General features: G+C 40.3%; 1 protein-coding gene across 1 annotated transcript; it reads left to right on the plus strand.

The window, feature by feature from the left end:
* Window positions 1–15,185: 15,185 nt before the first annotated feature.
* Window positions 15,186–19,639, plus strand: LOC105989777 (lysozyme C-like). The gene is made up of 4 exons (XM_013021985.1): window positions 15,186–15,361; window positions 16,601–16,765; window positions 18,814–18,892; window positions 19,405–19,639. The coding sequence occupies exons 1-4, from the start codon at window positions 15,226–15,228 to the stop codon at window positions 19,469–19,471; spliced, it is 447 nt and encodes a 148-aa protein (XP_012877439.1). The 5' UTR covers window positions 15,186–15,225; the 3' UTR covers window positions 19,472–19,639.
* Window positions 19,640–20,444: the final 805 nt, after the last annotated feature.

Genomic DNA, 20,444 nt, shown 5'->3' on the forward strand with positions numbered 1-20,444 from the left:
CTTTGTTTGGCAGTACTGAGGGGTGCACTCATTTTTCATTGATTAGGCTAGGGTTTCATTCACATCACACACCCAAACCAGGACTTGCCTACTTTAGCCTTCCCATTATTGCTGGGATTATAGGCCTCTACCACAAGATCCAGCTTCCTTTCATGGAGACTAAGTCCTGTAGATTTCTACCCCAGTGACTGGCCTGAGACAGTGATCCTCCCAATCTCAGTCTCCCATGCAGCTTAGTTTGACAGGCACATGTCACTGTGCCAGCTCTGTGCTTAGCAGAAATCTTGTGAATTTCTTCCTTAGCTGGTCTTGAACCTCAGTCCTCACATTATTAGCCTCCCAAGTAGCCTGGTTTACTAGTATGAGTCCTGGTGGGTACCCTGCTCCAATGTTGTTTTGTTTTTGGTGGGTTTTTTTTTTTTTGCTTCAAAACTTTCAAAAATAAATGACAAATAGTAAATTATGATATCAAATCTTCCGGGGTTTTTTTTTCCTTATTTTTGTGTTCTTGGACCAGATTAAGTCAAATGAGATTTTTTTTAATGTTTAAATTTTTTAAAATCTCATTCATCTTGAATAAACACACCATTTGTTTATTTAGATAATACATGTAAATACTATGGCATGTTATATATTGAAAATTTTTCTCAAATGTGTGTTAAATTCATAGAATAAGGACAGCCTATATGTAAATACTTAAATAGTTTTCAGCACCAAGTAAGGGATTGATTTGCAATAATTCTAGTTACTTTGTAATACCTTGTTTTTATTGTTTAGAGAGAAACATGAACTGGAGGTGGAAAGAGGAAAAGCATCTGTGGTTTATGGCCTGTTAACAAAGGACCATATGGCTGGGCAATGGTGGCTAACACATAAACCTACTCAGGGGGCTAAGATCTGAGGATCATGATTTGAAGCCTGCCTAGGCAGGAAAGTCCATGAGATTCTTATCTCTAGTTAATTACCAAAAAAACAGATGTGGAGCTATGGCTCAAGTGGTAGAGCACTGGCCTTGAGCAAAAAATGCTCAAAGACAACACTCAGACCTGACTTCAACCCCAGGACCAGTGTGCATGTGCACTCGCTCGCTCTCTTGTGTGCTCTCTCTCTCTCTCTCTCACACACACACACACACACACACACACACATTGTTGTGCAACAATGATAAGCACTGGTAGCTCATGCCTGAAATTCTAGATACTTAGGAGGTTGAGATCTAAGGATTATGCTTTGGGGCCAGCCCAGACAAAACTTTCCTGAGACTTTCTCCAGTTAACCAGCAAAAAGTCAGAAGCGGAGTTGTGGCTCAAGAGTACTGTCGGGAATTACTCAGAAGTACGGAGAGAAAACTTCCAAGAACTGAGATGAGGCTGACAAGGATGGGATGGTGGAAGTTACCACCATCATAAAGAACCTGGAAAGAAAAGCACCCCAGATTAGAAATTAAGAAGCCCTTTGCAGGAAAGAAGCAGTAGCAACAACAGAAGATGGATCCATCCTAGAGAGAGAAGGGAAGAAAGAGGCCATTTTTCACTGATATCTAGTGATTATTTAATAGCAGAGAATGTTTCATCTGCTCATTCACTCTTGCTCAAAAATATTAATGTGCTATAGTCCTTGTGGTCCACAGATGGGACCTCAGTACCCTCAATATAGGAGGAAACTGAGCTTCATGGAATATAAACAACTGGTCAGGAAAATGGGGATTCGTGCATATCTCATTTAAAATATAAGTAACATATATTTCAATTTCTGGACACTGGAAAGTCCCAGATAATGGAGGCGGGCAGACATGACTGCAGGATGTTTACTTGGGGGTAATAGTCCAAAAGAAAAAACTTGGGAGGAGAAAAGAAAAGCTGAGAGAGAGATCCTTATTAGGTATATGGAGCTCGCGGTGAATTCAAAGTATTTACTAAAGTGGGAAACGCAGCTGGGAGGACAAAGATTTTCATCAGAAGCACACCAGTGTCCAAAAACAGCCCCCGGCCCTTTTTGCTTTACTGTTACAGATGAACTAACACGCTTCACAGCACCTACAGTTTAAACTCTCAGTAAGAGGGCTGAGACATCTCTGAAGACATTCTGGACCTTTGTGGAGAGTTGAAGAGCTGCCCTCCAAAGGTCAGCAGATGGGCAGCCATCAGCAAGGGACCTCCACTGGCAAGCAGAAAGCAAAACTAAAGAATAATCCACTGGCCTGGCAGCTTGTCCCTAAAGTAGGAATAGATACTCCTCTACTTCTTTTTTTTGTCATTTGCATTATTTATTTCAAAGTATTTGTTTTTAAAAGCATAGATGATATGCCCATATTTTCTTAGTAATGGTTCTTAATTCAAATATTACAATTTCACTGCCCTAAACATTGGATTCTCCTCTACTTCTGAAAACAGGAGAGAGGACCTTGAAGTAGAGATCGGTTTCTAGAATCTTGTTCATTCTCAGATCCCATGATCTGCTAAAGGAAAGCCCTCTTCCCACTCCTAACACTGAAGCCAGTGGTGAGTCAAATGTAGCTAAAACCACAGCACAGGCAGGTGGTGTTCATTTCACATCAAACTAAATTAGTTCCATGTCAGTAATCTGACAGAGAAGAAGAGATATAGCTGGAATTGGTCCTAAGTGGCAGTCACTACCAAAAATTAAAGTTATTATTTGCTTTGAGATTATAGTTTAATTTTTTGCTATTTTTAGTAAGCTTCAATTGTGTGTGTGCATGTATGATGCATCGATATATGCATAGATATAGATACAGATTACTGAGTGCACTCTTGCTAGACAGGTGCTGCCAGCCCTTTGAGCCATGTCCCAGCCTTTCTTGTTATTTAGTAATTTTTTTAGATAGAGCCTGATGCCTTTTACCTGTGGCCAGACTTTGACTATGATCCTTCTACCAATACCTCCCAGTAGCTAGGTTTACAGGAATACACCACCACATCCAACTTGTTGGTTCAAATAGGGCATCACCAGCTTTTACACAGAAGATCCTTGAATTATGATCCTCCTGATCTTTGCCTCCTAACTAAGCTTACAGGTTTGAGCCACCATGACTGGTACTATTATTGATTTAGACTGACATTTTCTGTCTGGTTATTTAGTGAGCTTGAGCTTAAATTGTGTATGTGTATAAATGTATATATGTTTATCCATTTGCAAAAAATGAATTTGAATCTATGAATGGTACTAGATTACCATATATATGTATGTGTGTGTGTATATATATATATATGTATATGTGTGTGTGTGTGTGTATATATATATATATATATATATATATATATATATATATATATATATAAAGTAAACTCAACATGGGCTCCAGACTTAAACATGGAACCTAAACCTCAACAACTTCTAGAAAGAGCTGAATGTGGTGGCTATCCCTGTAAGCCTAGCTCTTCCATAGGTGACAATCAGGAGGATTAAGATTCAAGGCCAACCTAAGTATAAAAGGTGGCAAGACTCCATCTTAACCAATAAAAATTTCTGGGAGCAGCAACGTGTACTTATCTTCCCAGCTATATGGCAATAAAACTAGTGAGCTATTGTATGCTGTAAATGGATGAATTTCAAAGTAATTATGCTTTGGTAAAGCTAGACAAGCTAGGTGCTGGTAGCTTACTCCCGTAATCCTAGGTACTCAGGAAACTGAGATAGAGGATCACTGTTCAAAGCCAGCCCAGGCAGAAAAGTCTGTGAGACAGTTATCTCCAATTACCCACCCCAAAAACTGTGGCTCAAAGTGATAGAGTGCTAGCTTTGAGCACAAAAGCTGAGGGACAGTGCACAAGCCCTGATTTCAAGTCCCATGAGAGAAGAAAAAAGGAGGAGGAGGAGGTGGGGGGAGGAGGGGAGAGGAGGAATAAGGAGGAGGGAGGGGGAGGGGGAGGGGGAGGAGGCTGCTAGACAACAAAGTATATGGTATGTGACCAAAATGCATATTGTCAGGTAAGTTTATTGAACATGGGAGGCACTACAGGGCACAGATGGCTTAGAGCTGATGACATGTTGCTTGTCACACTGGTGAATATTTCATGGGTATATAAAATACACATGTCAAAACTTACCATGCTTTTAATATATGGCAGTTGATTTGTACCTCGATCATATTTTCCTCAAAAAACCAAATAGATACTACTTCCTACAAACGGGATAAAAGTACTGGCAATGCCAAGGTGTGAGGCACAGAAACTGGTGTCATTGCTGGTGAAGTCCCAACACACGCAAAACTACTTTGGAAGATTTCGCTGTTGCTGAACGAAACTTATTTTGTGACCAACTCTTCTTCCTACAAGAAGGGCATATGTCTATCAAAAACATTCGTAGCAACATTATTTATACTTGTTAAAAGAAAATCCAACAAAAGCAAATGATAAATTGTGATCCAGCCTAAAAAGTAATGTTACACGTAGACTGTTGCTACAGAGGGCAAAATATAGATGAATGCCAAAGACATGATATTGAGTAAGATGAGCTAATTATGAAGAAAACATATTCAAGATCTTCAAGATCTCACTTTTACGAAGTTCAGAACAGGAAATTGAATGAAAACAGATTAAAAATATAATGACTCCCTTTGTAGAAATGTTGGTTGGCATATGGATTGTTTTGCTTTTACTAACTTAGAAAAGTCAAAGTTAGCAACTTTGTGAGACACTTCACAGAGGTCTGATATTAACCAGATTTGGGGAAGAGAAAGGGAGGAAGAATAAGATAGTATGTAGTTATACAAAATAACTTAAATTTTTTTTTTTTTTGTCGGTAGTGGGGCTTGAACTCTGGGCCTGGGCGTTGTCCCTCAGCTCTTCAACTCAAGGGGAGCGCTCTACCACTTGAGCTACAGCACCACTTAATAACTTAAATCTTTAAGTTGTCTAGCATGCTTGTCTAGCATGCCAAGGCCCTGGGTTCTATCCTTAGTACCATAAAACATAGTAGCAGCAACAAAACAAAGTTAAAGCATGCCATGTTGCTTGCTAAGAATTGAAACAAAATGTTTGCCAAAAGGTGCTGAAAACTATAACCCCATTGTTCTATTTAGGACAATTTCTTTTTTTATTATATTTTATTTTCTTTAAGTAGTTGTTCAAAGGGGTTATAATTCAACATGTCAGTTTATGAGTACAAGGCATCTTAATCAATAGTTTTTGTTTGTTTGTTTTCTTTTTGGGTCAGTCATGGTGCCTAAACTCTGAGCCTGGGTGCTGTCCCTCAGCTCTTCAGCTCAAGGCTAGTGCTCTACCACTTGAGCCAAAGCACCACTTCTGGCTTTTTCTGCTTATGTGGTGCTGAGGAATCAAACCCAGGGCCTCATGCATGCAAGGGAAGCACTCTACCACTGAGCCACCTTCCCAGCCCTTTAGGACAATTTCTTTCCTCTTCTCCAATATATTTGTGATGTTAGAACTCATTTACAAGTTGAAATTACTGATTCTAGTTCAATGAAAGAACTTAGTGAAAGCAAAGTTACATAAATACAAATGAAAAGAGGATATGGTATCTTAGACCCAACGATATACTTAATACAGAAATGAAATTCTGAAAACAGGAAATAAAAGTGGGAACCTTTCCATTTCTTTGCAAACAAAGCTGAATTTCACCACAGTAGAAAAATTACTTAACAATTTCATTATAGTTTCTCAATTGTTGAATTGTACAGTTGTTATGCAAATTCGGAAGGGACATTTGTAAATTTACCAAGTGGGAAGAAAAGCCTCTAATCATAAGGTACAAAGAGGAAGTGAAATTCAGCCAAAGTTCTAGCTGTGTGGGTTGTGAAAGCCTAAAGATAACAGAAATAATAGGGCATTGAGAAAACATTCACAAAGAAATCAAAAGCCCTCCAGATTTCTTTATCAGTTATCTAACCACAGTTACTTAATAACACCCTTCATGGTTTTTTCTTTTTTAATGGCATTTCCTGATATTAAATCAGGCTCTAGGAGAAAACTCATGCCTTTAAAATAAATAGCAATGAGTTTGCAAAATATATCAGAAATTAAGATCAGAAAAGTTGGGGGGGAGGGAGATTGTGGTGTGTCAAGGGATTTGACTTGAGTTTCATTAGAACTTATTTCCCTTTTATAAACTAATCTGGTTGATTTAAAAGAGGACTGAACTGACCTGATTCTAAATCCCAGCTAACCACTTACTTAGTGTATTTCTCTTTGCAAGTTGTTATCCATATGGACTGTATAGTATTCATTCACAATACAAAAACTCACCTATTAGATCTTTGTAAGAATTATGATCCTTATTGAGTAGCACTTTGTAAGCATTTGATAAACAAAGCTAATATTATATCCTTTTGCCTTTTCCTTTATTTCCAAAATAGTCTGGATAATAATCAGATCTGGATCATTCCACCTCCTCCATATTTCCCAGTCCCTCTCAGTTCTCCATACCTGGGTGTCTCTTGCCAACATGCTCCATGCTCTCCCTGAATCTGATCTGAAGTGGTTCTTTAAAGATGTTGATTCTGTTACTATCTAGTTCATGAATAGTTCCCCACTGTTTGCAAGATTGCATTCCAAGGCCAATTGTCTTTAGGATTAAGCACCTAGGTCTAACCTTGCAGCCTCCAAACTCATTTTCTCTGCTATTTTCACCCAACATCCCTGCACTACTCTCAGTGTCTTTATCCTGTTCTTTGTTGTTGTTGTTTTAGGGCAGAATTCAGGGTCTTGTGCTCTCACATGCCTTTCTTGATCATGACTGGCAATCCCATCCATTTAAGATTGCTGCACTTCCACTCTAGCATTTTGCTGGTTAATTCCATATGGAGTCTTGCAGACTTGTCTGCCTAGACTGGCTTCAAACCTTGATTCTCTAGATCTCAGCCTCTTCCATAGCTAGTATTACAGTTGTGAGCCACCAGTTCCTGGCTGCTTTTATTGAGAAGCTTTTATTGAGACACTTTGAGGTCTAATTGGGAGTCTTTGTTAGAATGCTGGAAACTGAAAAACAGACCAGTGAACTGGATCATGATCCTCCAATTTCTGCTTCTGGCATAGATGGGATGAAGGATGTGTACCTTTTAAGTAGATATGGATGTGAGCCTTCACACCTAGCTCTAACCATTTCCTCTTGTTTCTGGCCTCTGGGCTCAGCAAATACTCTTTTCCCCTAATGCTGTCCCATGAACCCACCTCTCTCATTTGTCTGTCCCATTAACCCAGCTCTCCTATTTGTCTAAGTACAATACATCATTCTCAGTTGGAATCTTCAACAATTTTCTCACTTGTGTTGAGAGTTCCACAAACATTGTTCCCCTTTCTAGAAAACTCACCACACTAAGGTCATTTTCCGTAACCAAGGCTTAACTTCTATAAACTCTAAGAGGACAAGAATTAGATATGCCTAATTCCTACACAAGCTGTAGTCCTAACACAGTGATGGGCCTAGCAGAGCAGCTTTAAGAAAAACTCTACAGACCAATACTTACCACCAAGAGCATGGCAGTATGGCACATAGCAAAGACAAATACTTCAACATGAGTGCCAGGAGGAATTTAGGAGCTTAAAAATCCAGGTGTCTTCCTCGGAAATGTCTTTAATTTTCAAAAATAGCCCTAAAAGCACCAACTGTACAGAAATGTTCTCATCTTCAAGACTAGTTTTGGTGATTTCTCCAGGTATAGCCCCTCCCACTACTCCAACTCACATTGCTTCCTCTAGCTCCAACATGGCCCACCTGCCCTTCACCCCTCTACTTTCTTTCTCCTGGCTGATACATTTTAAAACTTAAGTAGACCTCTCTCTTCTTCCTCCCTGGGCCTTTCTTCTACAACATGCTTTCTCTGTTGTTCTAAATTTCTTGCAACTTCCATAGAGGGAAAAGTGGGGGGTTAGTTTTGCTTGGTAAATAAATGAATTCAGGGTTGATTAAACGTTGACTTTCCCATTCAGAAATTGGCACATTGATGATTAAAGCAAGACACATGTTTATAGATGTGATGGAGTCCTCTACAAAGCTTTGTTCTCCTCGTATTTACAATCCAGCCATGGTAGCCTCTCTAATAGGTTAAATGGGCCTTACTACTTTGCAGATGTACTACCATATGCCAAAACTGGGGATGGTGCCACAGGAGAAGGAGACTAGCTTAGTCCCAAGTGAAAGTGAAACATGGATACTGGGCCTAAGCAATGACATCTTGCCCCAACACCTTAATAGGTAACATAGACATTTCACAAATGTGTTATAGGTCATTCTGAGAACTGCAGATATGCAGTTCCCTATCCTATACCCCTGATTGTTGGATTCTGGTAAATCTCTACCTCTGATTGTCCCCACTAATTCTAACAAACCCTAACTGCCCCTTTTAGTTAACTCATAGCTCATAATGTTTTGCTTCTGTAAACATGCTTTGCTATATGGCATCTGCTTTGATATGCCTTTATAATCATTGTGCTAACAACATTTGGGACTGAAGGTTCTTTGAATCACTGGTCTGTTTGCAGTTTCCAGCATTCTAAGAAAGACTCCTATTTAGACCTCAAAATGTGGCTTCTCTGTAGCTCACTGATCAAATTCCAGTATAACAAAAACAATGGAGCATTGACTTGAAAATGCTATTAGAGTAGATAAGAAAGAATATTTCATTCTAGTGGCACTGAGTGAGAATTAGAGAATTAGTTGGATCCATGGGTAGAGTGGATGGGGCAGGGCACAAGACAAGGAAAGAAGCAGTGAGGGCTGAGGAGCAGTGAGTGGACAGCCAGCACCAGGAATTGTGAATTCTCCTGTGTAGATGCAGGGAAAACACATAGCAGGCTCTTTCTTAGATATTTGTGTCTCAGGCTGAGTGATCAAACAGTGTGATTCTAACACACTAACCTGTGATTCTCGCCTGAGACCACCTTACAATGTAGAACTGGAACTCCGGTAGAAATGATTTCTTTACCTACTGCTCTGGTCTGTTGAGTAACATTTTCTTCTCAGTGTTACCAGTTTCATGAGGAGGAGAAGGGAGGAGAGGAGGAGGAAGAGGGTGAGAAAGAGAGAGAGAAAAAAAAAAGGAAGGGAGGAAGAAAGAACATTACTCCTGAAGGAAGGACAAAAAACCTCTCTGGTCTGGATTTGGCAAACTCACATATGTGCCATTTGCTGGCAATCAATTCACCTCAGGGACCATCAAATTGGCTCTGTGGATTGTGGTCCTGCACCCTACTGAGGAAGGGTGTGCCCTTCTGGAGGCCACTCTGACCTGGGCAGGAAGCCACTGGGCTGGTGCCCCATGTATTGAGGGCAGCTCCACCGGTGCAGGAAGGAATGCTTTCACCTTAGCCCTCAGCAGTGGGTCATCCCTGGAGAGCCAGGAGGAGCTGTCCCAAAACACCCCTACCTGCTGCTGCTCCTCCAGCTGCCGTGTTGCTGGAGAAAAGACTGGGTCTCCTGCAGTCCTAGGCCAAACCCCACAGGTGCAGCTTCCTGTGCAGTTTTGAACCGTGGCCTCAAGGGCTACAAGGAAGCCTCTGTGCTTCCCTGGCAATTGACCGTTGGCACCCTTCCACTACATGCATGCCAAAGCTGATTCCAGTAACACATTCTGTTTTCCCTGCATTGACAGATTCCTTAGGTTGGGTTGCCTTTATATATATATATATATATATATATAAATGCAGTTTTTCATGTTCCTCATTTACTGTCTCAAGTAGAGTTTAACTGTTTAATAGTAACAGAAAACAGGATTTCAAGAACATAACAAAATGAAATAAAACATACAACATTGGTGGCAGAATTATAATTGAACAAGATTATAAAGACAGAGCGATCTGGGATTGGGAATGTGGCTTAGTGGTAGAGTGCTTGCCTAGCATGCAGGAAGCCCTGGGTTTGATTCCTCAGTACCACATACACAGAAAAGGCAGGAAGTGGTGCTGTGACTCAAGTGGTAGAGCACTAGCCTGGAGCAAAAGAAGCTCAGGGGCAGTGCCCAGGTCCTGAGTTCAAAGCCCAGGACTGGAAACAGCAACAAAAAAAATGACAGATCTGTCCCATAATAGTGTGAATTACTGGAAACCAAAGTACCTAGAATGCCTTTAAGTGTATGGGAATCTGAATCATGAAACCAAAGGCGGCTTTTAGGAAAATAGTTGAATCGCAAGGATTCCCAGGTATTATCTTGCTTCCTTACTGACAGTCTTTTTCCAATCTAATATGTTCAGATTAAACAATGTAGTAGGTACAAATGTGTCGAACCATGAATGGATGCAAGAAAGATCACATTGCTTTTGTTTTTCTACGTCAAAAACCCTAAGCTCTAAAAAGTCTCTATTTTCCTTTGACTGCTGAGGTAATGATGTTTTGGATTTTGTTGGTGGTGGTGGTGATATTTTATTTATTTAAACTTTTAAAATGGGATTCCCTATTCTGGACATTCCAAGAGTCTCAAAAATACTGTGCATTATATAAGACTCTTAGCATCCACATACAGTGAAACCAAAGGAGAATACAATTAGGGGAGAAACACAAAATGATAATGTCTATGAGTCTCTGATCATATAAATAATATCAAAATGAGCTGCAGAAAATGGAAACATTTTTTCCTTGTTGTTGTTTTCTTTTGTGTCTTGTTTGTTCATTTATGTGTCACTGGAAGGGTAAGGTGGGGCACAGAAATGGAGGGACAAAAAGTGACCAAATGCAGCAGTGGTACTCACTAGACATTATGTGGAAAATGAACTATACAATATGTGGGTAGGAATGAAGGGAAAAACTGGTGACATTGTCCAAAAAGAGATGAACTCATTACATGACTTATGGAACTGTAACCCCTCTGCACATTACTTTTGTAATAACAATCAAAAATTTTAAAAACTGGGCTGGGAAGGTAGCTCAGCAGTAGAGTGCATGCCTTGCAAACATGAGGCTCTGGGTTCAATTCCTCAGCACCACATAAGCAGAAAAAGCCAGAAGTGGTGCTGTGGCTCCAGTGGTAGAGTTCTAGCCTTGAGCTGAAGAGCTGAGGGACAGCGCCCAGACCCAGAGTTCAGGCCCCATGACCGGCAAAAAAAAAAATTTTTTTTTAAACTATACAGTCAGTAAATTGGGGAAACCTCAGCACCCCAGGCTGTTATGGTCACCCATAAGAAGTTCAAATAGTGTTCATTGTCCAAACTGACCTGGTCATTCAAAAGCAAGAGGCTTCTTTACTGAGCTTGTACACTCCCAAGGGAGGGCAATGAGGGCTGCCTCCCCAGCAGCTACATGGCAACTGAGAGGACTTGTACCATTGCCCCGAAAACATTAGGAGAGAGATACTGGCATCTTTTACCTCTTCTACTAAATATGTTGTTAATGTGTTCTTATTTATAAATACCAGTATTTCCTTTTTAAAAAAAACACTACTCTGATTTTTTTTATTATAGCATCCTTTGCTTGTTGCATGGACATAATATTTCTCTAATCTCTTATTCTCTAATCTCTCTCACTAGGGTTTACATTTTATTTTCAGTTGCTTCCATTTCCTCTGCATTCCTGTCCTCTGAATGTTTCAATCTGTCTTTCACTTGAGTGGCTTTGATATTTGGTTAACTACATGTAGGACTTAAGCACTAAATAGCTGAATGCAAAAATCTGTGAGCTTGGGTGAGTCCCACTACAGGCTATTGGGCAAAAGTGGCTATGTTATTGGAGGGCCCAAGTACTGGTATGTATGTCTTTTCTCCTGGCTCAGATAATGACCACATCTACATATTCTCCTGGGCCTTGCCTAGGAGGTCACTGGGACAGCCAGAAATGGAGTTGCTCAGAAAGGGGCAGACTGAAAGCTAGGAGGCTGGCTTGGGCCTGAGAAGGCAGATTTTTACTTCATCTGCTTGTTTGCCTTTAGCTGGTATTGAGAGAGATCCCAGTGCCTTGTGGATTTTAGCCAAAACTCTCCCACTGCCCTACATCCTCTCCTCACCCTTTTATCTGTGCCTTGAATATAAAGCCCAGAATCTCTGCTTCATCCTCTCCTCTGGGAAATATTTCCATCCTCTTCCTATGGTGTCTACAAAGGACAGCAACCCAGCTTCCTGGCCTAGGGGAGAAGAAATGGAAGTTTAATGCTCCACATGGAGACCCCACCGATCTCCCTGTGTAGCACTGCCATCCAGTGCTGCTTGCAGAGTTACCTGGTGTTTTTCAGGTTGTAGGTTAAGAATCATATGCTTTTTGCCAATTTCTCCTTTTTTTTTTCTTTGGTCCGGTCGTGGGACCTGAACTCTGGGCCTGGGCGCTGTCCCTCAGCTCCTCAGCTCAAGGCTAGTGCTCTATCACTTGAGCCACAGCACCACTGCTGGCTTTTTTCTTTTTGCTTATTTGGTGCTGAGGAATCGAACCCAGGGCCTCAGGCATGCAAGGCAAGTGCTCTACCACTGAGCCACCTTCCCAGCCGCCCCCCCCAAATTTCTCCTTTACAAGTATTTGGATCTCTCTACTTTTTCTAATATTTCCACTTATATTCTGTGGATTTCAAAATTTTTGTCTCTTTTCATCTCTTCTGGGCTTCCATTGTCTTTGTTGCCTTTATACCCTTCTTTTTAATGAATTTCGTTTCTGAGATGGGATCTTAAAGTCTTTTTGTTGTTGTTGTTAGTCGTGGGGCCTGAACTCTGGGCTTGGGCGCTGTCCCTCAGTTCTTCAGCTCAAGGCTAGCGCTCTACCACTTGAGCCACAGCGCCACTTCTGGCTTTTTTTGCTTATGTGCTGCTGAGGAATTGAACCCAGGGCCTCATGCATGCAAGGCAAGCACTCTACCACTGAGCCACCGGTCTTATACTCGTAGGCTTAATTGATCCTCTAATGTCAGCCTCCCAAGCAGTGGGAAGTTGTCCACTATAGGTATGCACAATGTACCTGGCCTTGTTTAGGCTTTTTAAAACTTCTTTTCTTTGGGGGGGGGGTCTGGTCGTGGGGCCTGAACTCTGGGCCTGGGCGCTGTCCCTCAGATCTTCAGCTCAAGGCTAGCGCTCTACCATTTGAGCTACAGTGCCACTTACGGCTTTTTTCTTTTTGCTTATGTGGTGCTGATGGGCTGGGAAGTTGGCTCAGTGGTAGAGCGCTTGCCTTGCATTCCTGAGGCCCTGGGTTTGATTCCTCAGCACAACATAAGCAAAAAGAAAAAAGCCAGAAGTGGCGCTGTGGCTCAAGTGGTAGATAGAGCACTAGCCTTGAGCTGAAGAGCTGAGGGACAGCGCTGAGGCCCAGAGTTCAGGCCCCATGACTGGCCCCTCCCCCCCCCAAAAAACAACCCAAAAAACAGTAAGGAACTTATGTGGTGCTGAGGAATCGAACCCAGGGCCTCATGCATGCAAGGCAAGCGCTCTACCACTAAGCCACCTTCCCAGCCCCTTAAAACTTCTTTTGTTGGTATTTAATGGCATTTTGAAAAGAACAGATATCCAACTGTGTAATCTACTTATCGTTTTTAACACAGGTCCCATAGCACATTCTTTAGAATGTCAGAAATTTTGGCAAATATTTGTCTTGTAAGGTTGATTTCAGTTTGAGGAAGCAGTCAAAAGTCTGAGAGGTTCCTTCTCAAATTCCTCTTCCTAGGCCTGAAATCCCCACATTCAATATAATTAACTCTTTTTTCTCTATTTTGGGAAACAAAAATTCTGAACAAATTATGAATTATGGATAATTAATAAGTCATTGTCCTTCTTAGTACAAAAAAAGTCTAAGAACTATGCACCTGTTGTGAAATCGCAAAATGGGTATATTGTATCAAATAAAACAGGTATACTTGCAAACTTTCTGGGAGAAAATAAATCTCTGCCTCCAACCAATACCTGTTTGTTATTTTATCTTTAAATAGATCACTGATTATTTCATATGAGAAGGTAAAGCTATCATTGAATCTTGTCATTGCAAACTCCTGACCCAGGAGAAATAATTTAGGGTATCAAAACCAAGTCCTTCATTTGATGTTGACACACAGTATCAGTGCTATCAATTTAGCTCCGGTAGGCAAGTAGATATTTAGGCCTCGTCTGAAAAATGGGATTATTCTTGGTTTTTAGATAGGATTCTCAAAAAATATAGAGCCCTAGATGGCTGTCTTCTTAGATCAAACACAAAGAAACTGCAATTGATCAAAGGCAAGGGTTACTACCAAGAACTGGTGTGCAAAGTGTCCCAATGTTTCTTCCTAAGCTGATCCTGATCTAGATGGTTATCTTTACAGATCAAACACAAAGAAACTGCCATTGATCAAAGCCAAGGGTGACTACCAAGAAACAGTGTGCAAAGTGTCCCTGAATGCTTCTTCTGAGACTGATCCTGAACCTGGTTCTCTTTGAATTCTGGTAATATTGTTTCTGAGAATGTTCACAACCTCTTGAAATGATTATTTTTAAAGTGAATAGTAATGTACATGCATTGTTTTGATATTTGAAGTCCTATTGCTTTATACTGACCATTTATGTTAAAACATAAGCATAAAGCCAAGTGCCGGTGACTCACGCCTGTAATTCCTAGCTACACAGTAGGCTAAGATCTAGTTCAAAGCCATCCTGGGCAGGAAAGTCCGTGAGACTCTTATTTCCAGAAAACCACTCAGAAAATCAGAAGTGGTGCTGTGGCTCAAGTGGTAAAGTGCTAGCCTTGACCAAAGAGCTGAAGAACAGTGCCCAGCCCAAGTTCAAGCCCCACAACCAACTAAATAAATAAATAAACAGGAAAAATGTGCATATGAGCCATATCTATAAGATTAATACATTGGTTTATAGTAATATAAACTTAACTATAGTAACTAAAAATTCCACAACAGAAAACTGGCTGATGGCACATGTCAGACTTGTGTCATGCAATATACTCATTAAGAGGAAAAACAGGTGAGTCTTGTCCATTTTATGTCAAAGTGAATATAATTAGGATCAATACAAAATTTGGAATGCACACACACCAATTTAACAAAAATGAAATGGTCAAAACTCACAGCTGATTTTAAACTTTACAGAATAATCATTTTTTTCTTTATAACTGTTCATGATAAAATGTGAGAAACTTCCTCTTTTGAAACAGTGCTACTTCTCCAATTCTTTTTGATCCAAGTCATTAAACAACATCATTTCATCATTTTTCTTGTTCATTAACTCTTAGAACATCAGAATCTTTTCCGGCTTTGCACAAGTGTAGCTCTCAAACCACGAGAGGAAGAAGGAAGTTAGAAGATGCTTAAATACTGGGACCAGCTTACCTTAGTCAGCCTAGAGATCTGGCTTCTCAGTCAACATGAAGGCTCTTCTTATTCTAGAGGTTCTTCTCTTTTCTTCCACTGTCCATAGCAAGATATTTGAACGATGCGAGTTGGCCAGAATTCTAAAAGGAGGTGGAATGGATGGCTACAGAGGAATCAGTCTGGCAAACTGTAAGTCTGCTCTCCTTAATATCTCCAGGTAATTAACAGGGAATGAATGCTCAGAAGGCCCTGAACATTTGTGGCCTGACAGTGACTGAAAACATCAGTTTGGTTCTTTTAAATCAGAGATGCTTTGTGAAGGAATAAGGGCTTGGGAGTCAAAAAGTGTACAGAATTCAAAATCAAACTAGCAGATGGTTCTGCTGGAGCTGCTGGGCTGGCCAGTTGCCTCAGACTCAATGGCCCATGCAAGCAGAGTAAAGGATATGTCAGAGAGCTGCTCTCAAAGAGCTTAGCGTGATGCAGTGTGTTTTTTGTAAATTCTGCTGCCATTCCATGAGATTCTTAACAGAAAAATATTCAACAATTGTATGGAACCTCCACAAAGGGCATAAATAACATTTTCTGTTAGGCTCTGCTTAAATAAGGATCTCTGAAATTCAGCATGAAATGCTGTTATCATTTTCCACTCTATATTGACTGCTTTTCATATTATTTGACTCAATCAAAGATGATCATGAAAAAGAGTTCCTTTATACTTTATTCCATATGTATCAATCTTATTACTGAATTTTTCACAATCCCCCCTCAATAAACGTTTTTGAATGAATGAGTGAATAGATGAATGGATGAAACAGAATACATCCTTTCCTGTCTATAATTCTTGTTTTCAAGATTCTAATTGGCCAGATGTAATGGTTTACTCCTATAGTACCAGCACTTGGGAACAAAGAAGAAGAGATAAGAAGGAGTATAACTTGATATTCTTAGAAAAATAATTTCTAGACAATCTTTGTTTTTCCTAATAATAAACATTTTGCCCATCAGCCTAAGTTTCTGCTGTGAATTTACAAAATCCCCTCAACAACTCTTGAATTTCTATCCTAGACTAAATGGTGTCTGAGGACAGGGAAGAGTAAAAGCAACCTAAGAAGGGGCTGTTGTCCTATCTTCTAAAGACTTGAGTATCACAATTTGATTTGTTCTGCAAAGAGTTGCTCCCAGAGCCCTTACAAATGAAATACTGAGCCCCTCACATGTACTTGGAAGGCTGACGCAGGAGGATCAGTTGAACCCAGGAGACCCTGCCTCAAGACAACAAAGAACACTGAATTTAAACATTTTGTCAGTTAACTATGCCTTTATGCTTGTGAAATAAGGCACTCGTAGACTACAGTGAGCTAAACGTGGGCATATAGTGTAAGTCATCTACTGTTGTTGTTTTATTATTAAAGTCATTTCTTTCAGGGATGTGTTTGGCCAGATGGGAGAGCAGTTATGACACAAGAGCTACAAACTACAATCCTGGAGACAGAAGCACTGATTATGGGATATTTCAAATCAATAGCCGCTACTGGTGCAATGATGACAAGACCCCAGGAGCAGTCAATGCCTGTGGCATCCCCTGCAGCGGTAAGAGGAGACAGTGTTGGAGAGATAGCCTGGGACTGTCTGCTGTAACCCCAAGAGCAGAACATCTAGGCTATGTGACGTAGCCTTGAAAGGAATGTTAGAAACCTTGGAAAACCCTTAACTTCTAGAATGTCATTATTTTCAGGCTCAGAATTAGCTACATAAACTATTAGGCCTTGATTTTAGCTCAGTGGTAGAGTGCTTGCATACACAAGGTCCAGTATTCCATTCCCAACACCAAACAAACACATTGAAGAGGTGTTACCACTAAAAAAAAAAAAAGTTGGTATTCCTGCCAAACTATGTGGCTCATGACTATAGTCCTATTTATATAGGATGCTGAGCTCGGCAGAACTGTGGTTCAACGCTAGTTTGGACAAAAAAGAAAAAGTTTGTGAGACCTCATCTCAACCAATAAGAAGTTAGGAAAAGTTGTAGAGCTAGGAAGGTGGCTCAGTGGTAGAGCCGCTTGCCTTGCATGCCTGAGGCCCTGGGTTCGATTCCTCAGCACCGCATAAGCAAAAAGAAAAAAAGCTGGAAGTGGCGCTGTGGCTCAAGTGGTAGAGCACTAGCCTTGAGCTGAAGAGCTGGACAGCACCCAAGCCCAGAGTTCAGGCCCCATGACCAGACCCAACAACAAAAAACAAGAAGTTAGGAAAAGTTGTGTGCAGTGGTGGTCAGTTGTCATCATAGCTACAGAGGCTACATAGGAGGATCATTAGTTAGGTCTGCTCAAGGAAACTATGAGACTCTATTTGAAAAATGTAGCAGGGGCTGGGAAGGTGGCTCAGTGGTAGAGTGCTTGCCTTGCATGCATGAGGCCCTGGGTTCGATTCCTCAGCACCACATAAGAAAAAGAAAAAAGCCGGAAGTGGTGCTGTGGCTCAAATGGTAGAGTGCTAGCCTTGAGCTGAAGAGCTGAGGGACAGCACCCAGGCCCAGAGTTCAGACCCCATGACTGGACCCAAAAATAAATAAATAAAAGAAAAGAAAAATGAAGCAAAAGGTGCTTGGGGTTAAGTCGCAGTAAAACACACACACACACACACACACACACACACACACACACCCCTACAAACACCTAATGTTCTTAAACAGGGAAATATTTTTAGAGTGATCAATTAATTTATTATCAAAAGCCTTCTTGAAGCTTTGTCCAGCAAGTTGACATTCTATCAGGTTAGTTATAAATAGTTGGGGATAATCTGGTTGTGTATTCTTTTTATTGTGTTACTTTTATTATGAATTGTTCCAAGTATATAAAATTAGGTATTAATACAATAAACAGCCATATAACTTCAATTTAAAATTATTAATATTTTCTTTTAATTGCTCCTTCTGGTCAGGATTGCTAAAGTAAGAATTATTACTAAAAATACTTTCAGGGGTATTTTAGATAAACTTTTATTTGCTGCTTGGTTTTTAAGTGAATTATAAACAACATATTTTATTTATAGCTTATATTTCCAAAAATATATTACTGAAATAGTCATGATCACATCTAACAAAGTAATTCATGGATTATTTAGGATGAATGTTTTTTGGTCAGTTGTGGTGCTTGAAATCAGGGCCTGGATGGTGTCCACCAGCTCTTTTAGTCAAGCACTCTACCACTTTACGCCACAGCTCCACTTCCTTGGCTGTTCTTTAGGAAACATTTTAGTTATATAATTTCTGAGTAAAAAAATTACTAGGCATATTTCTTTTACAGTGATGGGCACAAAAAGGACCTTCCATCATAATTAGTTAATAGTTCTAGTGCTTGTTATGACTAGTAAGTGAGAAATAAAATGCTTTAGTTCATGCTAAATGGGACAGAATGAGTTTTCCTCAATTATCTTTTTTCATCATCATCATCACCATCATCATCATCATCATCATCACTAAAGTACTTGTACAGAGGGGTTTCAATTCAACATATTATACTTACTCCTGGAAAGTAATTTCATAGTCTTCTTCTCCTCAGTGTAATGATGAAGCTTGCTGAATTTAAATTGAAAATGAAATTTTTACTTCAGTGGTTCTCTTTCCTCACCCCTCTCTTTTAGCTTTGTTGAAAGATGACATCACTCAAGCTATAGCTTGTGCAAAGAGGGTGGTCCGTGATCCACAAGGCATTAGAGCATGGTATGTATTAAATATTCAAAGGAAATCTGTGTACCCTACCATTGATGTACACAGGAGAGAAGGCTTGCAAACATCAAGGATCATTGTGAAAACTGAACTGCAGGTTTTGACTTAACAAAGCAATGTACTACCTCCACCCCTAAGGAAGTAATTATTGTGACTGATTCAAATCTTATCCTTTTATTCTTGGCATTCTTGAATGACCACTCAGGGATTTTAACACTTTCCTCACTCTAGTACTTCCTTGAGAAATCTTGAAACTATCTGCAGAGTAATTAGATGTGCAGTGTATATAACTCAACATTATGTTCAACATTCTGCATTCTATTGAGACTCTTGGAGGAAGCAATGTGCTTTGGTGATATTTCTTTCATTAACAGAAATATCTGAGCCAAGCTATATCTGTACTTAATTTATTGATTCCATACTTTATGGATCCCAAGGGATATGAACTGTATGCATGATAAGAGTATGTGTTCTAACCTTTTCTCCATGTTCCCTTTTCCCCATAGGGTGGCATGGAGAAATCGCTGTCAAAACCGAGATGTCAGCGAGTATGTTCGGGGCTGTAGATTATAATGCAAAATTTTGTCTGCTTATTATCTCACTTTTTCGCTTTGTATGAGAAGGTATTCAGAAAGCATAACTGCGTTTGTATTCAGTAATGCAATTTAACCACATCTGAGGTAGCAACTAACCTCAGGACTGAGATTACATATACTGTAATAAATACTTTAATCAAATAACTACCAAGTCTTTGTTTATAGGTCTCTGTCTCTGGGGAAAATTATATATACATATATGTATATAAAAAGATAAAGCATCCTTTTTCATTCAAGGCTGGTTCTCTGTCACTTGAGCATAGCCCCACATCTGGCTTTCCAGTGGTTAATTGGAGATAAGAGTATCAGGGATTTTCTGCTTTGGGCTGGCTTTGAAATTTGATCCTCAGATCTCAACCTTCTGAGTAACTAGGAATACAGGCATGAGCCACTCGCACCCACCAAGAAATGGCATTCTGAATATATTTGGTATTGTTACCTGTACATAAACAGCTGAAGGAAAATCCACAAGCATGCTGGCAAGTCTCAATTGGAGTCCATAGACACAAATCTTAGGTGGACCCATCGATCTGCTGGGCCACCTGAGTCACTTCACTATGATTCTGTGCTGTAGTCTCCACTCTCAAAAATGACTACAGTGACCTTAAGATTCTCTTCTGTGTTCAGAACCACAGCATACATCTGGCCCCATTTGTGCTCCCTCATTCTGTCCTCTCAACAGTAAATCTTGCCTTGCCTCATCTCATCTGAAAGAAAATAAGCAACTTCAGACAAAGTTGTCCCCTGCCATTCACCAAAACACCACCACCACCACTACCCCTTCCAACCCTGTTCTCCCCCCCCCCCCCCGCCCCAGGCTGATCCTGTTTTCCTTCCCCCCATTTCAGGAATGAATGTCCTTTGGCCTTGTCAAAGGCACTGTCTCCACATGAGGTCCTGTCCCAGCCCTCTTGATGCTCCAAGCCAGCTTGTTTCTCTCCCCTTGCTCC

This window comes from Dipodomys ordii, unplaced genomic scaffold (assembly GCF_000151885.1).
Source record: "Dipodomys ordii isolate 6190 unplaced genomic scaffold, Dord_2.0 Scaffold3, whole genome shotgun sequence".
Classification (NCBI taxonomy): domain Eukaryota; kingdom Metazoa; phylum Chordata; class Mammalia; order Rodentia; family Heteromyidae; genus Dipodomys; species Dipodomys ordii.